Raw genomic sequence first — 21,731 nt, 5'->3', positions numbered from 1 at the left:
ATGTTTTTTTACTGTTTTTTCTATCTGGATTTTAGGACCGATCCAGCGGAATCAGGATTCAAAACCCTGGGCCTTTTATAAAATTAAGGGGGGGAAGAAACCGACCCCAAAAAAAAAAAAAAAACCCAAATCCCCCCCCCCCCCCCCACACCACCCCCAAAAAAAAAACAAAAAAAAACAAAGGCCCTAAAAAAGGCCAATTATCTCAGACAATTCGATCAACATCTCGGTCTCAGTTTACCGCAAAAAAAGACATTTCGGTTTCGGAGACTCGGGGAGGACCTTCTCTGCATTTTGTCATGAGAAAACCCTTCGCTCGGACGAAGCTATTTTATTATAAATAGCTAAGCTAAAACCCCTGGTTCTTGTTATTCCCGCGATTGGAGAGAGAAAGCGTAAGTGGAGCGACAATCGATCTTGAAACGCTGAAGTTCTTCAAGATCTGATCTCTGAAAATGGGAGACTTCAATGATCCATTCATGCGCAACAAAGACGCCGCGGCCCAGTCGCGCGTCAAAGCTCAGAATCGAGCGAATGTTCTGCAGTTGAAACTTGTATCTTCCGTCTACTCTCTTGTGATCTTAGATTCATTGATCTGCCTTTTTTTTGTCAATTGTACTCTTTTTTCGCCTCTCGTCGTATCCCTAATTTTGCAACTCGATTGCACTTTCTATACTTTTACCTTTAATGTTCGTTAGCAACGCAATTAATGACAAAGAGAGGGTCTCAGAGTGTATTTCTTTCGATTTTTAAGGAAAATCTGGTTTTCGGTTTGGAACTATTATTATTGACTTCGCATTTTCTCTTTGTTCGGCCTTGCTGTTGTCGATAGATCTATAACATTCACGGTCGAGAGGATCTCTTATGAAGAGAGCGTAGCAAACTGTGTATCTGGAACTGTTACTGAATGGAGTCTTAATCGACTTGTTCTTGTTTATCGTGCAGATTGGGCAGGGACATCCTACTGGACTTACGGCTAATCTTTTGAAGCTTTTTGAGCCCCGACCTGAACTGGAATATAAGCCTCCCCCTGAGAAGAGAAAATGCCCACCATACACGGGTACGTATGACTTTTGACTTATTTTTTTGTTTCGATGTAGCGGGTTAATTGTTGTCATAAACACTATTTTTTCTGTTTAGGGATGGCACAATTTGTGAGTAACTTCGCGGAGCCGGGAGACCCTGAATATGCTCCCCCTGTCAAGTTGGGCGAAACTCCTGTAAGACACTTTGGCAGCATGGAATTTGTTGACTTTAACTACTATTTAATGAATCTTTTATTCTTGATTATGCGTTACAAAGTTATCCCTCAGTAAAAGGCAGTCTCGTATTTATATTTTTAACGAAAGAATAATGCAAATAGGATCTCAGAACAGAGGACAGAAATGCAATGAGATTCTGTAACTACAGCCAACAAGGGGAATGGTCTAGGACTTCAATCTATGGGTCTGTTCTATGGGTAGGAGTGGTCTGCAAAATCAATTATGTTCCAATAACAGAAATGTTTCTTTTGGTAGCACACGGATGGGTTACTTTTTGAGCAGCTTTACCACTGTAGGGACTTCCAACAGCAGATTCAGAATTGATAAAATCATTCAAATGATTGAGAGAACAAGGGGGTAATCTAATTCAAAATTCCAGTAAAGGAAGATGGGCCTGTGTTTCTGCATTTGACTTAGTTTATTGGAACTGACTGAACCTGTACTTGTTTAGTTTAGATTTTATTCGAGTGCCCAGTAGTTATATGGGTCAAGGGGTTGATTTGGGATTTACTATTGTAGTGGGCCAATTCAATAATCCGGAGCTTTAAAGAAGATTAACTAGTTGATATTAATTTTGATGTTTATTGTTTGTTGTATAAAACCTTGAGTAGAGAATCTTCTAGAGGATTGAAGATTTGTGTGGGTTGATGTGTCATGTGTGGATATAAGATTAATGGGATATTTGGCTAGATCTACTACTATCGTAGTTTTTGCCTTTGAGTATCCTGCGGGGATTTAGAACTTTCTACTGTTGCGATGCAAAGACAGTCCCGTTGTGATGGATCAATAGGTTGGTAACAGTGATGACTCCATCACTACAGGCCAGGTGGTGAATCCTTGGTCATATCCTTTTTATTTTTATCTTCTTTCAAATTTGAAAGTACTATAAAATTTTAGAGATCCCCCCCCCTAATAGTTGTTTTGTCTTTTATGCTATCCTGCTGCAATTGATATCTCACTGGCTTTTTATAAAGCACATAATTGAATGAATAAAAATGTATACAATAGTCCCCAACATATGTAGTTTCTTGGTAGGTCCATTCCAGTTGCAGCACATACGATTTGAGTAAATTATGATTGCCTGGGAGAAGGCACCACTTATACATTCCATGACATATTCTGGCCCAGTGGTTCTTCCTCTCAACATGTTAGGGAATGATCACAGTGACTGAAGTTGCATCTGCTTACATACAATAGTTGCAGTTCATTCTTCATGTTCTTGGTTTTCAAAAATTTCATCTCTAAGCTAGTTTCAGGAATTTCGCTTTAGTTGCTGACAGCTTCAATTCTAAACTCCAATTTCAATATCAAATTCAGATTGATATTTTTTCACTGTTTGTGGGGTTTACAAGTTTATTGCTGTTTTGACAATCTGTTTAACGTCTGTTTGGGTCCTTAAGTTTTTGTTCTCGTCTTTTTTGGATCCTAAATCTGTAGATAGGGTTCTCCTATATTCCAGATTGGTCCAGCTTCTGATATCATATTCTACTTCCTGAGACCAAGGTTTAAAGTATCCCACGATACTATACGATACTTGCCGATATGTATCCATATTTGACCCAACCGATACGATACATCTTGATACGTCTCTCCATTGAATTACACTAAAATACATTAGCTAGAGTGATACAATACTCGATACAAGACGATACGTCTCTTAAAATCACCTGGTCGATACGATACTTGATACTAAACCTGTAAATGGATAGTCGAAATCCACCTCCGAATTCGCATTCGTATTCGTTTAAGGGTATCCGTATCCGGAAAATTTATTACCGGAAAATATCCGTATCCGTCCGCTAAGCAACCGGATTCGGATTCGGATAATTGCTTATCGAATCGAATAGTATCCGGATAAAAATTTGTCCGGATAGAATAAAGTATTTAACATTTTTTTTCTTTAAAAATGGATGATAATGGGATTTGGATAGCGGTATTCGGTAATTGGAAATTAGAAATTTATAATAAAAAATATAAAAAAGTGACAATTATCAATCAATAATCGGATAGTTTATCGGATTGGATTATTATCGGATATCTGATAAAGTTTCGGATTCGGATTCATATGCCTTTTCTAATTTTTTTTCCGGATTCGGATTCGGATTCAGATAGCGGATTTGCTAATCGGATTCGGATACTGGTGTGTCCGAGCCAAATCCCATCCGTTTACAGGCCTACTTGATACCGATACTTTAAACCTTGCCTGAGACCACTTTTTGACCAGATTATAGTTGTTAGTTGTCCAGTATCTTTAATTTTTACATCTTGTCTTTTCTCTTACTACCATTCTGGTTTTCAGAAGAGAACTCTTGGCTTAATTACTTCTAGAACAGCATAATTTCAGATCCTGTCACAGTTAGAATTTTTCATAGGCTGCCAGATTCAGGGATCTCGTCTTATATTCTTCCTCTAGTAATACTGTTACTGCCTTCTTCCCCCTTTTTTTGTTGTTGAGGGGGGGGGGGGTATGCTGTTACTGCCTTCTGCAACATGTTTTTTCTTTTCTCCCCCTCTCAATTCCTCCAGCCAGCAAGCTGCAGTGCTCCATTCACATACTGAGTAATCTGCTTTGCTAACAACATTTCAGCTGTTACTATACCTACATAATGTTTGTATTTTTGTATTGAATCTATGTAGCATTGCAGATGGAGCACCCTTTTATGGCAGCTAACACACAACACACACACTAACTGGGCCTACTTATACCTAAGTTAATGAGCTTCTGAACTGGACTTGTTTGTGTCCTGCTTTCTGTGTGTAATAAAGATCTATTCTTCATTATAGACTCTCTTGGAATGCCACAGTACGACAGTTAAAAGAAAGGAAGCTAGATACTGTTAAAGCACTATGTTGCATCATCTTGAGGATCTATCCTTGCAGCTATCTTGAAAGATAGATAGAAGGTAGATTCTTCTGTCCGCTGAAAAGAATAGGGAGTAAGTGATATCACACATATCAAGATCAGGAAGAAATCAGTCCTGGAATATACGTCCCATGCGAACAACTGTTGCAAAATCGTCCAGAACTCAAAAATCCCCGGGGGGGGGGGGAGGGTTGGTGTTGGGTGATGTAACCAGCCAAGGACAGCCCAAGAAGGGCTGAAACAGGGTCCAGGCGCACCCAAGTTTTGATGCAAGCCCGGGGGGCCAAACCAACAAAAGGGTGTTTTTGTCATTTAACCACCCCCTGAATAAAGTCCTAAGTAGTTGTAATTAATCCAGTGATTTATTAGTCATTTTCCTGCTTCCCCTTTATTATTTGGAGTCCCAATTTGAAAGTTATTTGAGAGTTTCAATTTGATTGGAAGTTGGTTGTGATAAGATTCCTTATTGAAAGGGTTCTTATCTTTTAGAGTTTGTTTTTATTTTGAAGTTAGTTATTTAAGTCCTTGTTTACCAAGTAATTGAAGTTAGTTGGTTTCCTTGTAAGAGTCGAGTGGTAGTCGAGTTCTTTCTATAAATACTGTGAAGTACCTGAATGAGGTTACTTAACAAGGTGGAATAACTCAAGAAGAAAAACGAGACTTTGAATAAAAGTTGAATAAGAAACAATATAATCTACCAGCAGAGGTGATCCTACGGCTACCCAAGAGCAATGGCCTCACATAAACCTCTCTATATCCTTCTACTCATCCTCCCCCTATTTATAGCAATTACATCCTATCGAATTAATTAACAAAATCAGCCTACCGAGTAGGACTCTCAAAGAAACCTAACCGAATGAACCAACCCAGATGTATTATGACTCTTGACTCTCTAAATCTACACCGTAGGACTCTCATGCTCAAATTTGCCCCGAATGCACTAGGACCGTTGAAAACGACAGGACCCCCACCTCAAAGCAACGTCCTGGGAGTGCTTCCTTGTCGAATATAGACCTGATATCGGGGCTTATCAATACTCCCCTCCAAAAGTCACCTGCCCAAGGGAAAACCGGAAAGTGGGACCGACAGCATAAGATTCCCAAGACACAAGGCGGCAGCCTTCCATGAACAAACCCCAGAACCCGAGTAGAGAAACGAATGTGAGCAAGGCCGGGGAGCCGCAACCGCCATTTCCCGCAAACAAGTTGGAAGCGCGGCAATGGCGCCAACCGGGAAACGGAACACCGGGGATCCGTGAATCACGAAACGAGACGAAGGCGACGGCCCACCGGCTCAAGACGGACGGCCCATAGAGCGATGGCTCCACATAAACCCTCATATCCTTCTACTCACCTCCCCCTATTTATAGCAATACACCATCGAATTAATTAACAAAATCAGCCTACTCGAGTAGGACCTTCAAAAGAAACCAACCGTAAGTAACCTAACCTAGATGTATTATGACTCTTGACTCTCTAAATCAATCTAATAACCAACGGAGGACCTTCATGCTTCAAAGCTGAATGCACAGGACTCGTTGAAAACGACAGACTCTCTTCACTCTTCAAACTGTCAATCGTTTCCTTGGGAGTGCTTTCCTTGTCGAATATAGACTCTTGATATCAGGGGCTTATCAAATACCAATTGAGTCTTGTACGCAATTAAGTTGAATTTATGAATAAACTTTGATTTGAGAAATAAACTGATAGTCGTGGGATCCCTAGGGGTGATTTGCAGCTGGTTAGTTGCTATTGTTTCTGCACTTTTGAGTTCTTCATCTTCCTCTTCAACATCAGCAGCAAGTTTTTTCAGGTTTTCCTAAGTAAGTACAGCCCTACCCTAGCAACCGTAGCCATCTTCCCCTCCCTTTCCCTTTCCCTTTCCTGCCGTAACTGCACCTCCTCTTCTCAGTTAGACCCACTTCCCCAGCCTTTAGTCCCCATTCCCCCTTCTCCTAGGATTGCCCCAAGCTGTAGAACCTATTCCTACAATTATTTGCTCAATCAGCCTTATTTACCCTAACCTGGAAAATTCTGCTACTCGTCGTCTTCTTTGAGATTTCTGCAGAATTTTTAAAATCTTCAGTTTGATGAAGTTTCAGACCTGAATTACCAAGTACAGCAGTATTTTGAGCCTTAGAATAGCCCATAACCACCTGTTTCTGCCTTCCCTTTTGCTGGAATTTTTTGGGCAAACCCTAGGGAAATTACAAAATTACCCTAACCCTAGACCTAGTTCACATCAGGCGTTTGTTACGGTAGCATGTGCTTTCAACCTTTGTTGCAATTAAAATCCTCCTAATTTGAGCAGGGTTAACTATATCAATAATTGACCTCAATTTTCCCTGTCATATGTTGGGTTGCTGCCTGATCCAAGCCAGCCAACTGGCTGAACAAATAACTATAGTGTCTTTGGCTATGGAGGTGGTGCTTGGACTTGCAAGTGATGGTATGCCTAATGTAGGAGGATACATTGGAATCTGAAACTTAACTCATGGCTCTTTACATATCCTTATTATTTGACGGACTACCTACATGTGGATCCATTTCCTGATTTTGACTCAGCCAGATCACAACTAGTGATATCCATTAGATGAATGAAAGTTGCTATTTAGTTCATGGTTGATTCCTAACTTGTACAACTTTGTTTTCTATGGTTGGAATCTCTTGTGATCCATTGGAGGGAAGAAAAAAATGTTTAAGGTTGGATTTTTCTGTTAATTTATTTTTTGTACTTTAAAATGTGTGATTGTTGCGTTGATGAGATATGATAGTTAAGATCTCACACGATGTGATTACACTTGCTGATAGATTTGGTGGCTGTAGGTTCAAAGAAGGGCTAGAATCCACAGACTACGACTGGAACAGGGTGCAGAGAAGGCTGCTGAAGAGCTTCAGAAATGTGATTACCCTACCCTTCTTGTCACAACCTTTCTCTAAAGGGATTCATACTGAACTTTCTAGGGCCCTGTTTATGCCCAATGGAAATCCATGACATAATTGGTCTCTCTTTGTTTTCTACCTCTAGAGCAACCTACCCTCGGGCAAGGGATTTGCACGCTTGTGCATAAACCATGCTCACATACCCCAGCATGAAAGCTGGGTTCATAAATTCCCAGTCATTTAATATTGAATGCAAAGCAGCCGTTTATATCCAGAGCTTCATCACCAGATTTTTTTTTTTGAAACTAAGGATTAGGGTCAAATTATTCTACGGGACATTGTTGCTACTGGGTGCCCCAAGGTCTCATTGGCTGAAATATAACAAGTTGCACCTTTTTTCTTTTTCTTTTTTTTTGGGTGTGGCTACATTACTATATTGATGTTATTGTATGCTTTATGTAGATGATCCAGCTAGTGATCCAAACGTCACTGGTGACCCATACAAGACATTGTTTATTGCAAGACTAGTGAGTAGTTTCTGTTTCCTTCCCCCCTTTTTTATTCTTTCTTATCCTTTCTAGTATATAGATTGGTTAGATTGGAATGACATCCTTGTGCTGCATTTCTCTTGCAGAATTATGAGACAACCGAGCATAGACTCAAAAGGGAGTTTGAAGCTTATGGGCCAATCAAGAGGGTAGGTATTTTACAGCATCCCCAAGGAGGGAAACAGGTTTTGCCTTTTGACTTCGGTAAGAGGTTCAGTAATGGGGTGACTTTCTGCCATAGCCTTCAATGAGGCTTCTTTCTTAAGAGTGTGTTTTTTCTGCTACCATCTCTATATACTCAAAAGTTTTTCTCTATTCTACTTTTTTGGGTGCTTGGTGGAGGGGAGGGAATAAAATCAAGTAGTAGCCACCCCCCCCCCTCCCCGCCCAGCATTCTTCCTGCTATAATATGAGCACTGAATATGGTCATCTATGTGTATTCCAGGAAGTTGCACTTATGAGGCCATACCCAACAGTGTGATGTTTGACCAAGTTTAACTGTAGATATGTAGCAAATTTTTGTCTTCATATACATGCATGCTTCTTATGCAATTTTTTTTATTGGCCATGGCCTAGTAGTGATTAAGATAAAGAGCTTTCTGAAAGGTGATATCTACATTTATCATGGATGTGAAAAAACAGATAATTTTGATTTCTGCAACATTTATCTTTGTATTGTTTATCTGTCCTGTCATTAATTTATGAATTCCTTGTGGGGTTATACTATCTATCCTTTGTCTTGGTTGTTATCATCAAAGAGTTGTGATGCGTTGTGATTCTCTGCACCTTAAATATGAGCATAGTCAATGATGCATGATGCAACATATTTCTGGCCCTATTCTCAAGTTTGAGATCGGGATGATTGAACTTCTTCTTCTTCTAAAATGCTATTGGTGGTGGGTGAACCAGAGTCAGGAGTAATAGCAGGTATCTCTGCCACTAATTGGCAGAAAGGGTTTGTTTTCTTCATCCTTCTTTCATTTTGATTGCCGTAGAAAATCTCAGAGGTGTAGGTACTGTCCTACCTTCCAGTTAGTTCTTCCAATGGAGCAGTTTCCCTGGTAAGGGGGTTGATGGTCTGTCTTATGACTAGCATTTTGTCATCTCTTTCAATCTTCTGCCAATCCAATAGCAAAAATGGCGTTACATGGTGCATGGCAAAAAGTAGCTTTTATTCCTCAAAGGTGAGCAGGGTAGTGATACATGGTGCATTTTGGCCTTTGTTTTCAAGCTACTACTGGAGAACCTTCAAGCTCCCTTTTTCTGTGCTGGGTAAAACAAAAACTTGGGAGTATTAGCACCTTCCTTCCTCCTATTTGCTTTCTGGTTTGCGTTATCTTGCTACTGAAAATTTATTTTTGACTCCAAAGGCCAACCGAAAATCTCTCAGCAATTCAGAAGACATCGTGGTACTATTTTATTTATATATAATTTTCTAGTTCATAATATTTCCCTGGTAAGGGGATGGTAAGTCTGTTTGGCAACTGGTAAACTGGCCTATTCATTGGCTTTTCTGCCAACTCTCCATGTGGTGGTGATGCATCCTGCGCGGAGAAGCTGAACACCTTAAAAGGTGAGCACGGCTAGCAAGGCATAGTGCCTATCTGCCGTGCCAGTTAGGATTTAATGTTTTTACTTTTTATGTTCTAGGTGACTAGGTGATAAAATTAGGAATTATAGCCCAAGTGATTAAAACCACTTGGCTTTTAGTTATATTCTTTACTTTTCAGACAGGACTCATTCATATGTCTACACTCTGCTCTGGACATCTAGGTTCGGATGATTAATGATAAGGTGACAAATAAGCCTAGAGGTTACGCGTTCATCGAGTACATGCATACAAGGGATATGAAAGGTTTGTTGCATTTTTGCATAGGAATTATGCTAGTTCTTGTGTCCTTTATTATATGAGCACTGATATCTGTATGCTGATACTATGCATCATGCAGCTGCATATAAACAAGCTGACGGGAGGAAACTCGATAATAGAAGAGTGCTTGTGGATGTTGAACGTGGTAGAACTGTTCCGAATTGGCGACCTCGCAGACTGGGTGGTGGACTAGGATCAACCAGGGTTGGTGGCGAAGAGGTTAATCAGAAGTATTCTGGAAGGTATATGTGCTTATCATGGCACTTGTGATATTCTGATGTAGCAACACTAAATCCACCAAAAAAAATGTAGTAATAATAATGGATGAAGCAGCATGAACCCATTTTTGGAGGCCTAGAAAATTTTGAGATGGGTTCAAATAGATTCTAGTCCAGTAGGATAATTGAGTGATTTACTTGTTGCAATTGTTATTTAATTATCTTTTTATTTCATTAGTCTCTATTGTTTTTATTATTATTGTCACTATTATATGTTTGTTTGCTATCTATAATTGTAGTAGGTGATAGAGAATATGATTTCCCCCCCCCCTTTTCTTATATTTTATTGCTACTCCAGTGAATATCTTGAGTTCGGTGTTAAATATTCTTCTTTCTATGGTGTTGTATGCTGCTAAGTGTTAAGAGATGCTAATACTCAAGTAATTGTTATCAGTTGTTTACTCTAATTTCCCCATTCTCCCAGGTATGGTTCCATCTGATCATATTGTTTCCAGGTGTTTTCCTCCCCTTCTTTCTTCTAGTTTGTTTTTTCTCTATTTTTAGTACTGTTAGTTCTTTCCTTGTTACAATTTTTTCTCTGTTGTGATCCTCTTTCTGGTGGTACAACTGTCCAACAAGTTTGATTGATATTCTTTTCTTTCTTTCCATTTTTTTTGAGATTTTGAGTCCCTTTATTAGTTGGTAGTTCTAACTTTAGTTCTTATGTTCTAAAACCAGCTCTGCTTAAAGAAATTTACTTGAAACTGAATCTGTTATGATGGTTTCCACCTGACACGTTCTAAATTTGTTTTATTTTGGTCCTTTCCTCATTTAAAATCCCATGTTAAACTTGTCGTTCGTTCAATTTAGTTTTTTGTTTCATCCTAGTTTAGTTTTTAGTGACCAAAAAGGGAATTTTCTACCCACAAAGTTAGAGTTGCCATCTTCCTTGAATCTTGAGTTTAGCTCATCTGATGTGAGATTTTATTTGGGTTGGCTAGAGGGATGAATTACTGCGAAGATTTTCCAGTGTTTGTAGAATTTTGCGAGGATTACATGAGGGACCACAATATCCTTGATAGATTCTGGTGTTCTCAGAAATGCCCTGATATATGAGAGTGGACGGCTGGGGGGGTATGGATTGTGTCACGTAAAGGAATGATGTAGTCTTAATTACAGTGTGTTTTGAAGATTGTGGGGGCACGTTCCTTTTCTGGGGAATGCAAGAAGACATCTGACATGGTCAGCTATGTTTTGATGTCTCACTTCTCCCACTACCGCCTCCAGTTGCACAAACCCAAACTACACCCAGCCCCTTCCCTACCACTTTCCACCTTGCCCAGTCCTTGTGCAAACCTCCCTTTTCCTCCCCCTTGCAGCAGCAGCAGAAACCAACCCCAACCCCCCCCCCCCCCCCTAAAAAGAAAAATTCCCTGACATTAAGACCTGAATTCGCCTGCCTTCCATCCAATCCCCCCTCCCCAAAAAGTAAAACTCTTTTTTTTTTTTTTTTTTGGGGGGGGGGGGGGGATTGGTGTTTCTGATGTCTGGTTTTTCAGGGGTGACTGAGCAGGTGAGGTGTCAACATCAGTAATTTCCTTTTATTATTAATATTTCTTTCTTCTAAGCCTCATTACTAATATGAGCTTGATGGTTCTTTCTTACTTGCCTAATGTGTAATATTCCTGATAACTCAGAGAACCACAGCAGATAGTTTCAGGTGGACCTTCTCGGTCTGAGGAGCCCAGGTCTCGAGAGGATCGCCATGTTGATCGGTAAGATCAACCTTGTGTTCGTCTTACGTTTACTAATTAGTTGTTTACTGCCTGATATAATTGACCTCATTAAATATTGTTTATCTTTTTTCTGTTTGGTTGGAATGAGTTGTCTTTCTTCTTCTTATGTTCTCATTTAGACTGCTTTCTGAAATTGTGTTTCAGGGAGAGGGAGAAATCCCGTGAAAAGGGAAGGGACAGAGACTATGAACGTGAGAAATCTCGTGAGAGATCCCATGACCGGACAAGGGATCGTGATCCACGAGAAGAAAGGCACAGTCGAGATCGTGATAGGGGTAGAGACAGGGACAGGGAGAGAGAACGTGGCAGGGATCGTGATCGAGACCGTGGTCGTGACCATGAACGTCATAGAGACCGAGATCGTGAACGTGATCGAGGACGTGATCGTCCACGAGAGCGAGAGAGGGAGTATGATCGTGGGCGTTCTCGTGACTGGGAGTCTGATTATGATCTCATTGAACCAAGACATGAACGGGAAAAGGAGAGGGATTACAGTCATAAGGAGCCTGATAATGATCGTGGTTGGTATGATCGTGCTGAGGTATATGGGCGCGTGGAGGCCGACCGTGAACGTGGCCATTATGACCACTATGAGGATAAAGGTCTTGGGGGTTATGATCATTTTGAGCCACGGAATGATAAGGGACTCCTTGATGATCCTGCCCGGTATGATCACATGGAGATGGAGGAAGACCGGTATGTTCGAGGGGATGGCATTCAAGATCAAGAATATGAGCATTTAGAGAGGTCACCCTCACATGATTGAGCAGTTGGGATGCAGGTGATGTGGATTTCTTTCCATTTGTTCTGGTATCCTCGTAAATTTTTTGATGTATTTTCTAGCTTTTTGCGAGAAAAGAAAAAGCTGTCAGACATACACATTATCTTCTCTACCCTCTGAAAGTGGTTTCCTTATTTCAAGGCTTCAATGAATTCAATGGACCAAATTGGATGATCTTCTGTGCAAATCTTGACGAGCTCCAGATCATGTTTCAAGCTCGGTTTTGGGTATTATCCTGTAGGTGTGAAAATTTGGGCATTGTTGAGATACATGTTTTGTCAGGTTCCACTGGTTCCCAACCTCTCTCTCTCTCTCTCTCTCTCTCTGTGCCAAAATAAAAAGAAATCCCCCTTTTTTCCGAAAGAAACACAAGGGAATGAACCTATTGGTTTCCTGCTCTAATTTTTCTCTGATTGTTGTGTTTTGATGCTCAAAACCTTGGGAGATGTATGGCGCCTCATCTTAGCGTTTGTATGGTTATTATGGATGTTAGGGTCTTTGTACACTTATTGTGCTTCCTGAAAAGGAAAAGCCAAATATTTGAACACGCAATACCTTATGTACATGATTGTTCATACGTTAGCAGCATATGGGAGCTGCGTCGGAGTTAATTGCTGCGTCAAAAGGCCACGCAATTTGTTTGCATGGTCTTCCCATCGGTTGTGAAATTCCATCAGTAGCTGCGCTTCCTTAGATATGGTTAACCTAGCCCAGCAGGACGACTTGACTGTACTGGTAATATTTGCATTCCTGAATAAACGTTAATCCTTTTTTGCATTAAACAAATAAAACAAATAGTGATAACATGTTGGGAACAGGGTCTGCCTACTCGAAATTCAAAGCCTTATTAGAGATCCTCTTGACACTTTGGGCTCTTACTTCACGCATTAGGGCTACCTCACCTCCAGATTCACATGAATCTAACATTTCTGGGTTTTTACTTCTCAATAAGAATTCCACAGTGGCGGTTTGTTTAATTTTCTCTGGTTTATTCTTTTTCATTTGTGTTTGTTGTAGGGTGTGGTGACCTGATGAATCGGTTCTGCGTTGGGTTCACTTTGATGGTTTTCTTTCTATACATGAATGGTGGATTTCTAGCGAGCTACCGTTCTTCCAGCACCGAGATGAGACATTTTGTTCAGTTTATTTTCCTTTAAATGAGTTGTCGGAAGTCGACGAGGAAGAAGTCAGTGGTGGTGGTCGGAACCAAATATGGAGAAGGTGAAGGAGAGGCGAGTGAGGAGATAATCAGTTGGGGGATGAAAGCATGGCTAAATGTTGGAAGAATACTGAACATATGATTAAAATAAAACATGTGTCAAGCATCCAATGGCCCACTAGATGAAATTGGAGTATAAACATCCTTCCGAAAATCCCTCATGGCAGCGGGGTGAAGAAATTTTAGCTTAATTAAGAAAAAAGATCTTACAAACTACCAGGCTAAATTTTATAATTTTTATTCATATCAACAATTCGGAATTTCTAAGCAATTATTACATCCGAATTGAAATATGAAAGGTAAAACCAATATTCTCTTGAATTTTTTTTTTATTTCAAGTTTATTTCCCCTCCATTTTTATGTGCTTCTGTTAAATAGCATGGAAATACCAACAAATGTACGACCTGCTCCCTCTGCTTCACCAACTGCTCCGACCATCAACACCCAAGTTGAGATTAGGGCTTGGATGGCCAGGTCCAAGAGCAGCAGCCAATGAAGTTTACAATCAGCTACAAAGTTCACTCTGCAGGGAACATGCTTGAAGGAAATGTTGTCGAAGGACATGGCCGGGAACCTGATATCTATGGTTTGAGAAGAGTCCGGATCACATCCCGTGACAGAGAGCACAATATGCAATCCAGTGGACCCCACCCCTAGAAGAGTCCGGATCACCTCCCGTGATTGAGAGCAGAATGTGCAACGCAGTGGACCCCACCCCTAGAAGAGTCGGGATCACCTCCCGTGATGGAGAGCACAATGTGCAACGCAGTGGACCCCACCCCTAGGGAGGTGATCCGGACTCATTTGAGAAAGCCTCCAAGTCAGTGGTTGATCAGTAAGCTAATGACTATATTTCTGAGCTGCATAAGTTGAAGCCCAGTGAATGGCTATCGCTTCTGCTTGAAAGGATGATTGACTTCCACAGATCTGGCCAAAGCAAAACACAAGTTTTCCACAGCTGTCTCGAGCAACTCCTCCAGAAGCTGCACAAATCTGATCAGATTCTCTAGATGATCCATCAAAATTTATTTTAGTAGTGTCCTGCAATGTGGAGCGCCAAATATTCCACTTGCTATTTTATAGTAGAGGTTTGTTGTGACAATGTTTCTGATTTGTTGTGCCACTGTCATTGAATTAGCAAGCCTCCATAACTGCTCGTGACACGGATTTACGACCTCTCGTTCAAACTAAATCAAATCAACCAGAGACAAATTAGGTGAAGTATGAGATTTCGTCTCTGAGAGGGCTTGTTGGAGAATTTCAAATCATATCAGCAGCTTGTGCTTCGAAAGGCGCCGGCTCCCTTCTTACTGACAGCACAGCTACGTGCTGGCACTCAATTAGTAGCGCTGGCACGTCACTCGGCTCCTCGGCTCACTTCGGTTGCAAAGACTTTCTCCTTAGGCGCATGTCTCAGCAACACAAAACGAGGGTTTCGCTCGTTATAGGACTTGACCAAACATCTCACGACACGAGCTGAAGACAGCCATGCAGCACCTGTATGAAAGTCAGTACCATCCCGTTAAGGACAGGTTTTCTTGTTCATATGTCAATCCTGAATGTTTCCTGAATTTTTGAAGGATCAATATGCCAGTGGAATTTCATCAGAATCTGTAGAGCAAAATCACATTGGAGGAAGATATGATCTGTGGTAGCAATGTCCTAAAACAAGGGCAAACATGTGGTATATTGCGTCCTCTGTCTTTCACAAAGCAGAATGATGCAAGTTTTATTATGAATGATTTTCCAGAAGAAATGCTGAGTTTTAGAGGGAATTTCTGCCAAGGGGGTTATTGAGGTAGGTTAGGGGGTATTATAAACAAAACTACATGCTGATGCCACCGAGAAAATCTCATCTGATGTTCTTATCCCATATGATTTTTCAGCGGATGGGTTCAATGGTAGGGGGATTTTCAAGATCTTATCAGCTGTATCAGGACTCCGGAGGCCACCATGTTCTGACAAGGTCAGCATTCCAGGAAGGTGGGTTCCGAGAGATGATCTGGGCCACTGTGATTAGAGCATTAGGGGGGCAGGAAGGTTCACAGTTTTGTGTCCCTCAGTACCTTGTTACCAATGGAAAGGACAAATGCTCATGTAAGAAAATTCTAACAATAAATCCATCAATTCCACTAGAGGATGAATCCAGTGCTTAAAGCACAAGCAGAGTGGGATTAGTAGTCTTCGCAAACGTATCCCTGCAATTATCGTTGAGACTGTTTCGATGATTTGACTTTACCAATTCATATCCGTAAATTCCTTAAGTGAAACAACCAACTAACCATCAACATAAAGGAAACAGAAAATATGTTCTAGAAGCGAATATCAGAAGGTAAGTTTCCCATTAATTTGCCTTGAATGCTCTTAGTACAGTAGTGAGTTGAGAAAGCTACTAAGTAGCTCATTTTCTTCTAAAACAAAAAGGTGTTAAAAAGGGTATTAAACGCCAGTAGATCCAAATCCTGCATCACCTCTAACTGTTGCATCCAGATCTTCAACTTCCAATACTTCAGGCGTTATGATCTTTTCAAGGATCAACTGGGCAACCCGATCACCAGATTTCACCTCAAAATCCACATCAGAATGATTGAAAAGGATAACCCCAACAGAACCTCTATAGTCTGCGTCGATGACACCAGCCCCAACATCAATCGAGCTCTTCCATGCCAAGCCCGACCTTGGAGCTTCAGAAGTAGAGATTGACTTCAGCGAATGCCAAACTACAAAAGACAAATCAAAGATGACATGAAACAAAGATCAATGAGTTACCGATTCGTGCGTAGGTCCCTTCTGGTACTGCAATGCTCAAATCCGTCGGAACGAGGGCTTTTCCTCTTGCCGGAACTTTGGTCTCCGTCGCACTGAACAAAAAGCATACAGGAGAACAAATGCAGCTCGTCAAATGTCACTCTGCTAAAACACATGAGAAGGAGATCAAACTAGGGATCAACGGCATTCTTACCTTGAGAGATCATAACCTGCAGCTAGCTTTGATCCTCTTGAGGGCAAAATGGCATTTTCTGAGAGCTTTTTCACCTTAAGGAGGGGAAAACCTCTGAAACACCATTGTGAGAGATTTTCTGTATCTTTGGTGAAGGCTCATTCGCTTCTGAGCAGTGGTTGTTGTTGTTGTTGGTCTCCATATCCTGCTGGGCCATTCTCAGACGGAAAGGTTTGGAAGCAAAACTCGCAGGTTTCTCTCTAAGACAGAATTGGATTTGAGGGGTCTTGGGGAGAAGACGAACACAATATATATAATGGAAAACTCGCATTTTGATGGTTCAAATATTGGCGCCAAAGTTTCCCGCCACAGTGAATGGCGGTTTTTCCTTTCCACTTCCCGCCTTTTAGGCTCCCTGACTGACTGACTGACTGGAAACGGTCAAACAGTTCGAATTTGACAAAGCGGTTTGGTTTTTGGTTCAAAATTGATAAAGCACGACCACAAGAACCAAAAACGAACCGAATTAAATCTGGTTCGGCTAATTTAGATAATCCAATCTACGAAACTAGAGTTTTCTAGGGTTTTAGTATATATTTCATCGATTCATGGCGGATCCCAATCCAGTGCGGGTCTGATGAGATGCGATCGAAGCAGATTTTCGGCCTCTTTCTTGCAGTTTTCGATAGGAATCCATATCCAATTCCTATTCAAATATTCATAGTAAAAATCCTCAAGAAGGCAATTTTTTCGTGGTCAGATGATTCAGATGTTCTTATATCAGAAAGAGAGCTCTTATTCAATCAGTCTTGTTCTGCAAAGAGGTTTCGGATAAAAAATCTGCTTTTATTTCCGAGGATGCGAAACAAGAGAGGGGATTAAACAACAGAGAAAAATAGAGAAGAAGGGAGCAGAGAGATGTATGTACCTGCAAGATTGCGACAAGAAGTAGCTCTTTGTTGCAACGGCAAGTCGCGGAAGGCGTTCTTAGTTCAAACTGTTTAGTACTATTTCTTCGTAATCCTTTAGGCTAAATAAATAATCAACAAATTTGCAGTTTCGATCCGGAAAATAATAATAATATTATTATTAGAATGATTTCTGGTTGGATTGGTCCGACCAAGATTTAAGGTTTGATTTAAAAATGGTTTATCGGGCTATGGTTATTTAATTTTCATTGAACCAAAACGTGTTGGAAACAACAAAGGACGGTTTTCCTTTTTTATGGGTAGAAGTTAGAATGGTAGCTTTTACTCTCGAGTCCGGATCAGCTACCCGTCGGGGTAGCACTTTTTACCACCATAAAAACAGGGGGCCCAGGGGTGGGGTGATGGGAGGGTTTTTTATTTTTTTATTTTTTTATTTTTTTATTTTTTAGTGGTGGGTCCCACCAAATTTGTGGTGGTAAAGATGGCGGGGAGCACTCTATGATCCGGATTCTTACTCTCCACCCAGTAGGCCCTTTTTTTTTTTTTTTTTTTTGGTAAACAAGTAGGCCTTGTTTAAGGCCTTATGTAAATGTGGGGAAATGGAAAGATACCACTTGGGTGGAGAGGATCTCCACTTTTAAATTAAGATTTAGGAGGTGATGAGTATTGCATGCACCGCTGGATATAATTGAACTCCTAATCTCTTCACTAAAAGATGTTGGTCATTGATAGCTGAACAATCTATTGATGGTGATAAAATGATGATTTTGATTGATAAGTTGTAAATGGTGAATCAGGATCATTTATCTTGCCTGATGTTTCTTGAACACTGACAAGGTGGACTACCTCTAAATGTATGGTGATAGGACCAATAGCAACTAAGAAGCAGTATTAAAGCTTCCACATTTCCAACCAATTCATACTACTCATTCATATATAGAGGGCAAAACTAGGATTCAAAGTCAGATGTAACAATATCTTTATTCTTAAAAATGTCTTCAATAATATGAGAACCAAAGTGCTGATATTTTATACTAATATGCTAATATGTCGTGGAGATTCTCTCCACCCAACTTGCTGGTGCTACCATCAACCTACATTGATCATTATCATAATACATGTTGATGTGTCCATAAATTGTTAAGCCTCCGGATCTCCTGGCAATGGCCTGCAAAACAAGGTTAGACATGGCCCAACCACTGGGGTCGGGAGGCCACCTCCGAAGCTTAAGTCAGTTGCTGAACTGATCACAAAAGGCTCTGGCTAATTGCATAGCATAAACTTGAATGATAATAGTAGGGAAACGATCCAAATACCTTTTACGTGAACCAATCCTTGTTTATATAGGATTTATAGTTGATTCTCGATCGTCGGATGAATTTGTGGTCTTTGCGGGTTATCGTTTGATTGTAGGGTTTTTCCATGAGTATTCGGGAGTGATAGCAATTACCGAACTTCTCACGATTCCCTCACCGTCCTGACAATAGTTGTTTTCTACTAGGAAGCTTCATCAATCGCCAGATTCAGGAGGAAGTTCACGGTCGGTAACTTCCAAAGCGGCGCTCTCGCTCTCCTGATTGTTTAGATTAGGTTGAGAATGGCCCCTGATTATGGTCTAACCAGGGCGAAAGATGTGAACCCAGTCCAGATGGGTTCGATGCAATTTTCCTCATGTCACATGCATATCCATATTAGATCAAATTCTCATTGACATATCCAGTGACATCCTGTGAAGTTGAAGCTCTGAAAATAAAAAATTAAAGAAGAAGATCAGAGCTTTGTCAGGCACTCATTAGCATCAAGATCATGACACTCTAACCCATGTGTGAGATGAATATGTTCCTTCAGGAACCTTCAATGGAGTGGGCAGCTAATCTTTTAGCATCGATCCATAAAGACTTTTTTCTCATTTTTGTAAAAGATCCAAAATGGGTTAGAGGTGCCATGTCCAGTACGTAATGCCCAGAACACAACTTGCTTCTGGGCGAATCCAGCATCTGTAAGCATGTATATGTGCATTTTGATTCCATATTTCAATGCAGTTTGTTTTGAGCAATTCTCTTCAATAATCGTAATCATGTGTTTGTGAATATTTCAGATGCTTTATGAGGATTATGTATATAAATGTGACGATTTTCATTTAATTTTCAACTATATTGATAAGATGTTATGAAATAATGCAAATTAAGGATACTCGTACCTCTCATCACTAAATTATACAAAGCCAAGAGAAGTTACTGCAGAACGAGAATAACGAAGAAGAAGAAGCTTCCTTCCAGTAGCAATTATTGAAAAGAACAAAAAAGGAAAATGGTATCAATATTAATGATTCCACAGGTTACTGTGAAGGTGGTTAATTAGGCTATATACGTGCAGAAGAAGAACTCCTCCAAAAACAAGCAGTGAGACAAATGCTGGGTGAGTATATGGATGATTGGACATGATATCCCAAATTGTATTGCATTTATCTTATAGTGAGTTATGAATCAGCTTCCAGGAACTTTCTTGATCATTAATTGCTAGCACGCAAAACATCACCATTTATTGCAAGTATAGGGGGTCCTTTGATATGGTGAGCTCTTCTCCTGTTTTTGGTTTCCTCCTTTAATTCGTTCTTTCTTTCTTATTTTATTTTATTTTTTAATTTTTTTTCTCTTAATAATTTTATTATCGTAAAAAAATTGTCTGCTTGAGGAATGATTAATATCTATTGGTGAAGAAGTTGTATGTTTGACTCTCGCAAATGATATATGCAATATTTCATTATTTATATATCAAAAAGGTCATTGTATCAAAAAATAATAATAATAGTTGTATTGATTAGATTTCCTAGTGACCAATTAAACGAGAATTATAATAGGATTGTTCTCACAATAGTTACAAATAGCTGATTTATAAAGACAAGTTCGCTCTTAAGTTTCTTATTATTGGTGCTAGCGTAGTGAAATTTTTTATCTCAATCTTCACACAAAAGGAACAACCTTCTCGAAACCCCCAAGGCCAGGGGAGAAGTCTTGTATTATATTTAATTATTTATAATAATATACTCTCTAAGGATATTGTCAAGGTATGCATAAGCTTGGCTTGGATGAACCTCGATTCTAAGAAGAAGAAGAAGAAAAAAACAAAAACATGTTTGTGGCTATTATTGTGACCCAAATCCTTATACCTGATTTATGAAAATTTACTCACACTATATATTTTATTGGATGACTTGAATGACCCTTTTGTGATGAAATATATGATAAAGATAAAAGAATCCTATTTATATATATACCTGATTAGGACTTCTTAAATATGTACCACATGTTCTCTTATGGAATAATTGTGCGATTTGTAGATTTCCTCCTTAGGTTTAGGGTGAGAAATTTTATAACATCATTTTGACAATTAGTTGATGAGAGATCCCCATTGCAATTTTCTTCTTACAGTGTGAAAGTTCTTCTTCTCTACTCGTGAATATAGTACATTGATTTGGTGTACCATATCAAATCTCTATATTGTTTTGATTTGTTTTTGTCTCTACTCGTAATATTTTCATGGCTATTCTAAGAGTGTCTAATGTGTACCATTACATGAGACTAATCTTCAGATCAACAGTTAAACTCAATGAATCGTCGTATAGACGATCAAACGATGAAAACCCAAGTTATGAAAGTATATGAACTCAATTACAACTTCATACTAAGCGGCAACAATATAACACAAAGTACAAATTCAAGTATCTAGTTTTTTTTATAATAAAGGATGGCAAGTTATTTTGTCCATCATTAATCTATCCAAAAAATCATGCAAAGTATATTGCCACGTAGGTACAATTTTCGTGGCACGTGGGACCAACACACTTATATTGTAGCAGCAAATATACCCACATCATCTCAATCAATTTTCTGTAAGGTTATCATTTATTGAATGAAAATACTTATAAACTAGATCTAATTAAGATGATCATCCTTACCTTTTCCTTACTAGTTTTATCACTCATAGTTTATCTTCATAATGCTTCTTAATGCTTCTTAATGGTAGATGACCAAACTATATATCATAGATGATTTTACAAAATTTCCTCTATGCTTTAGAGGAATATGTTGATCACACAAAGCTCCGAATGCACTTCTTTGCTTCATTCACCCTATTATGATTATTTAGAAAACATCATCATCTTTATCACCATTTTTATTTATAATTGAACTAAAATATTTAAAATAATATTTAGATGGAATCTATTTCTCATCAAGTTCAACCTCTATTTACCTTTTATTTTTTTAACCAGAAATAGTAAGCGGTAAGCCCCACTTGGTTATAAAAACAAATAACAATACAAAATGAAGAGAACTGGTTATATATAAATACAAACATTAGTAACCAAAACAATAGAACCCACTTTGTAGATTCAACCAAATCTTTTCCTTCATCTGCATG

General features: G+C 39.5%; 2 protein-coding genes across 2 annotated transcripts; one reads left to right on the top strand and one right to left on the bottom strand.

Moving 5' to 3' along the window:
- Window positions 1-263: 263 nt before the first annotated feature.
- On the top strand, window positions 264-13,088 carry LOC149017754 (U1 small nuclear ribonucleoprotein 70 kDa-like). The gene is made up of 10 exons (XM_089152087.1): window positions 264-554; window positions 946-1,060; window positions 1,141-1,220; window positions 6,951-7,026; window positions 7,470-7,534; window positions 7,642-7,704; window positions 9,329-9,410; window positions 9,505-9,667; window positions 11,341-11,418; window positions 11,584-13,088. Exons 1-10 carry the CDS (start codon window positions 456-458, stop codon window positions 12,203-12,205), a joined length of 1,443 nt encoding a protein of 480 aa, XP_089008213.1. The 5' UTR covers window positions 264-455; the 3' UTR covers window positions 12,206-13,088.
- A 2,651-nt stretch (window positions 13,089-15,739) lies between these two features.
- DUT1 (DUTP-PYROPHOSPHATASE-LIKE 1) lies at window positions 15,740-17,338 on the bottom strand. Its single transcript, XM_089152086.1, is given in 4 exon segments — window positions 15,740-16,123; window positions 16,209-16,300; window positions 16,402-16,487; window positions 16,490-17,338. Coding segments are annotated over 4 exon segments (645 nt in total). The 5' UTR covers window positions 16,712-17,338; the 3' UTR covers window positions 15,740-15,878.
- Window positions 17,339-21,731: the final 4,393 nt, after the last annotated feature.

Source organism: Hakea prostrata, chromosome 4 (genome assembly GCF_041222555.1).
Source record: "Hakea prostrata isolate BN-2017 chromosome 4, UWA_Hpros_2, whole genome shotgun sequence".
Taxonomy (NCBI): Eukaryota; Viridiplantae; Streptophyta; class Magnoliopsida; order Proteales; family Proteaceae; genus Hakea; species Hakea prostrata.
The sequence above is the reverse complement of the archived record's forward strand: the minus strand, read 5'-3'. Positions and strand labels throughout refer to the sequence as shown.

Bases quoted from the DNA above. Each gene is read 5' to 3' on its own strand.
- LOC149017754 (XM_089152087.1), top strand. From the start codon at position 456: ATGGGAGACTTCAATGATCCATTCATGCGCAACAAAGACGCCGCGGCC. The intron at 1,221-6,950 runs GTAAGACACTTT...TGGTGGCTGTAG, and splicing joins TCAAGTTGGGCGAAACTCCT to GTTCAAAGAAGGGCTAGAAT. The intron at 7,535-7,641 runs GTGAGTAGTTTC...TTTCTCTTGCAG, and splicing joins CATTGTTTATTGCAAGACTA to AATTATGAGACAACCGAGCA.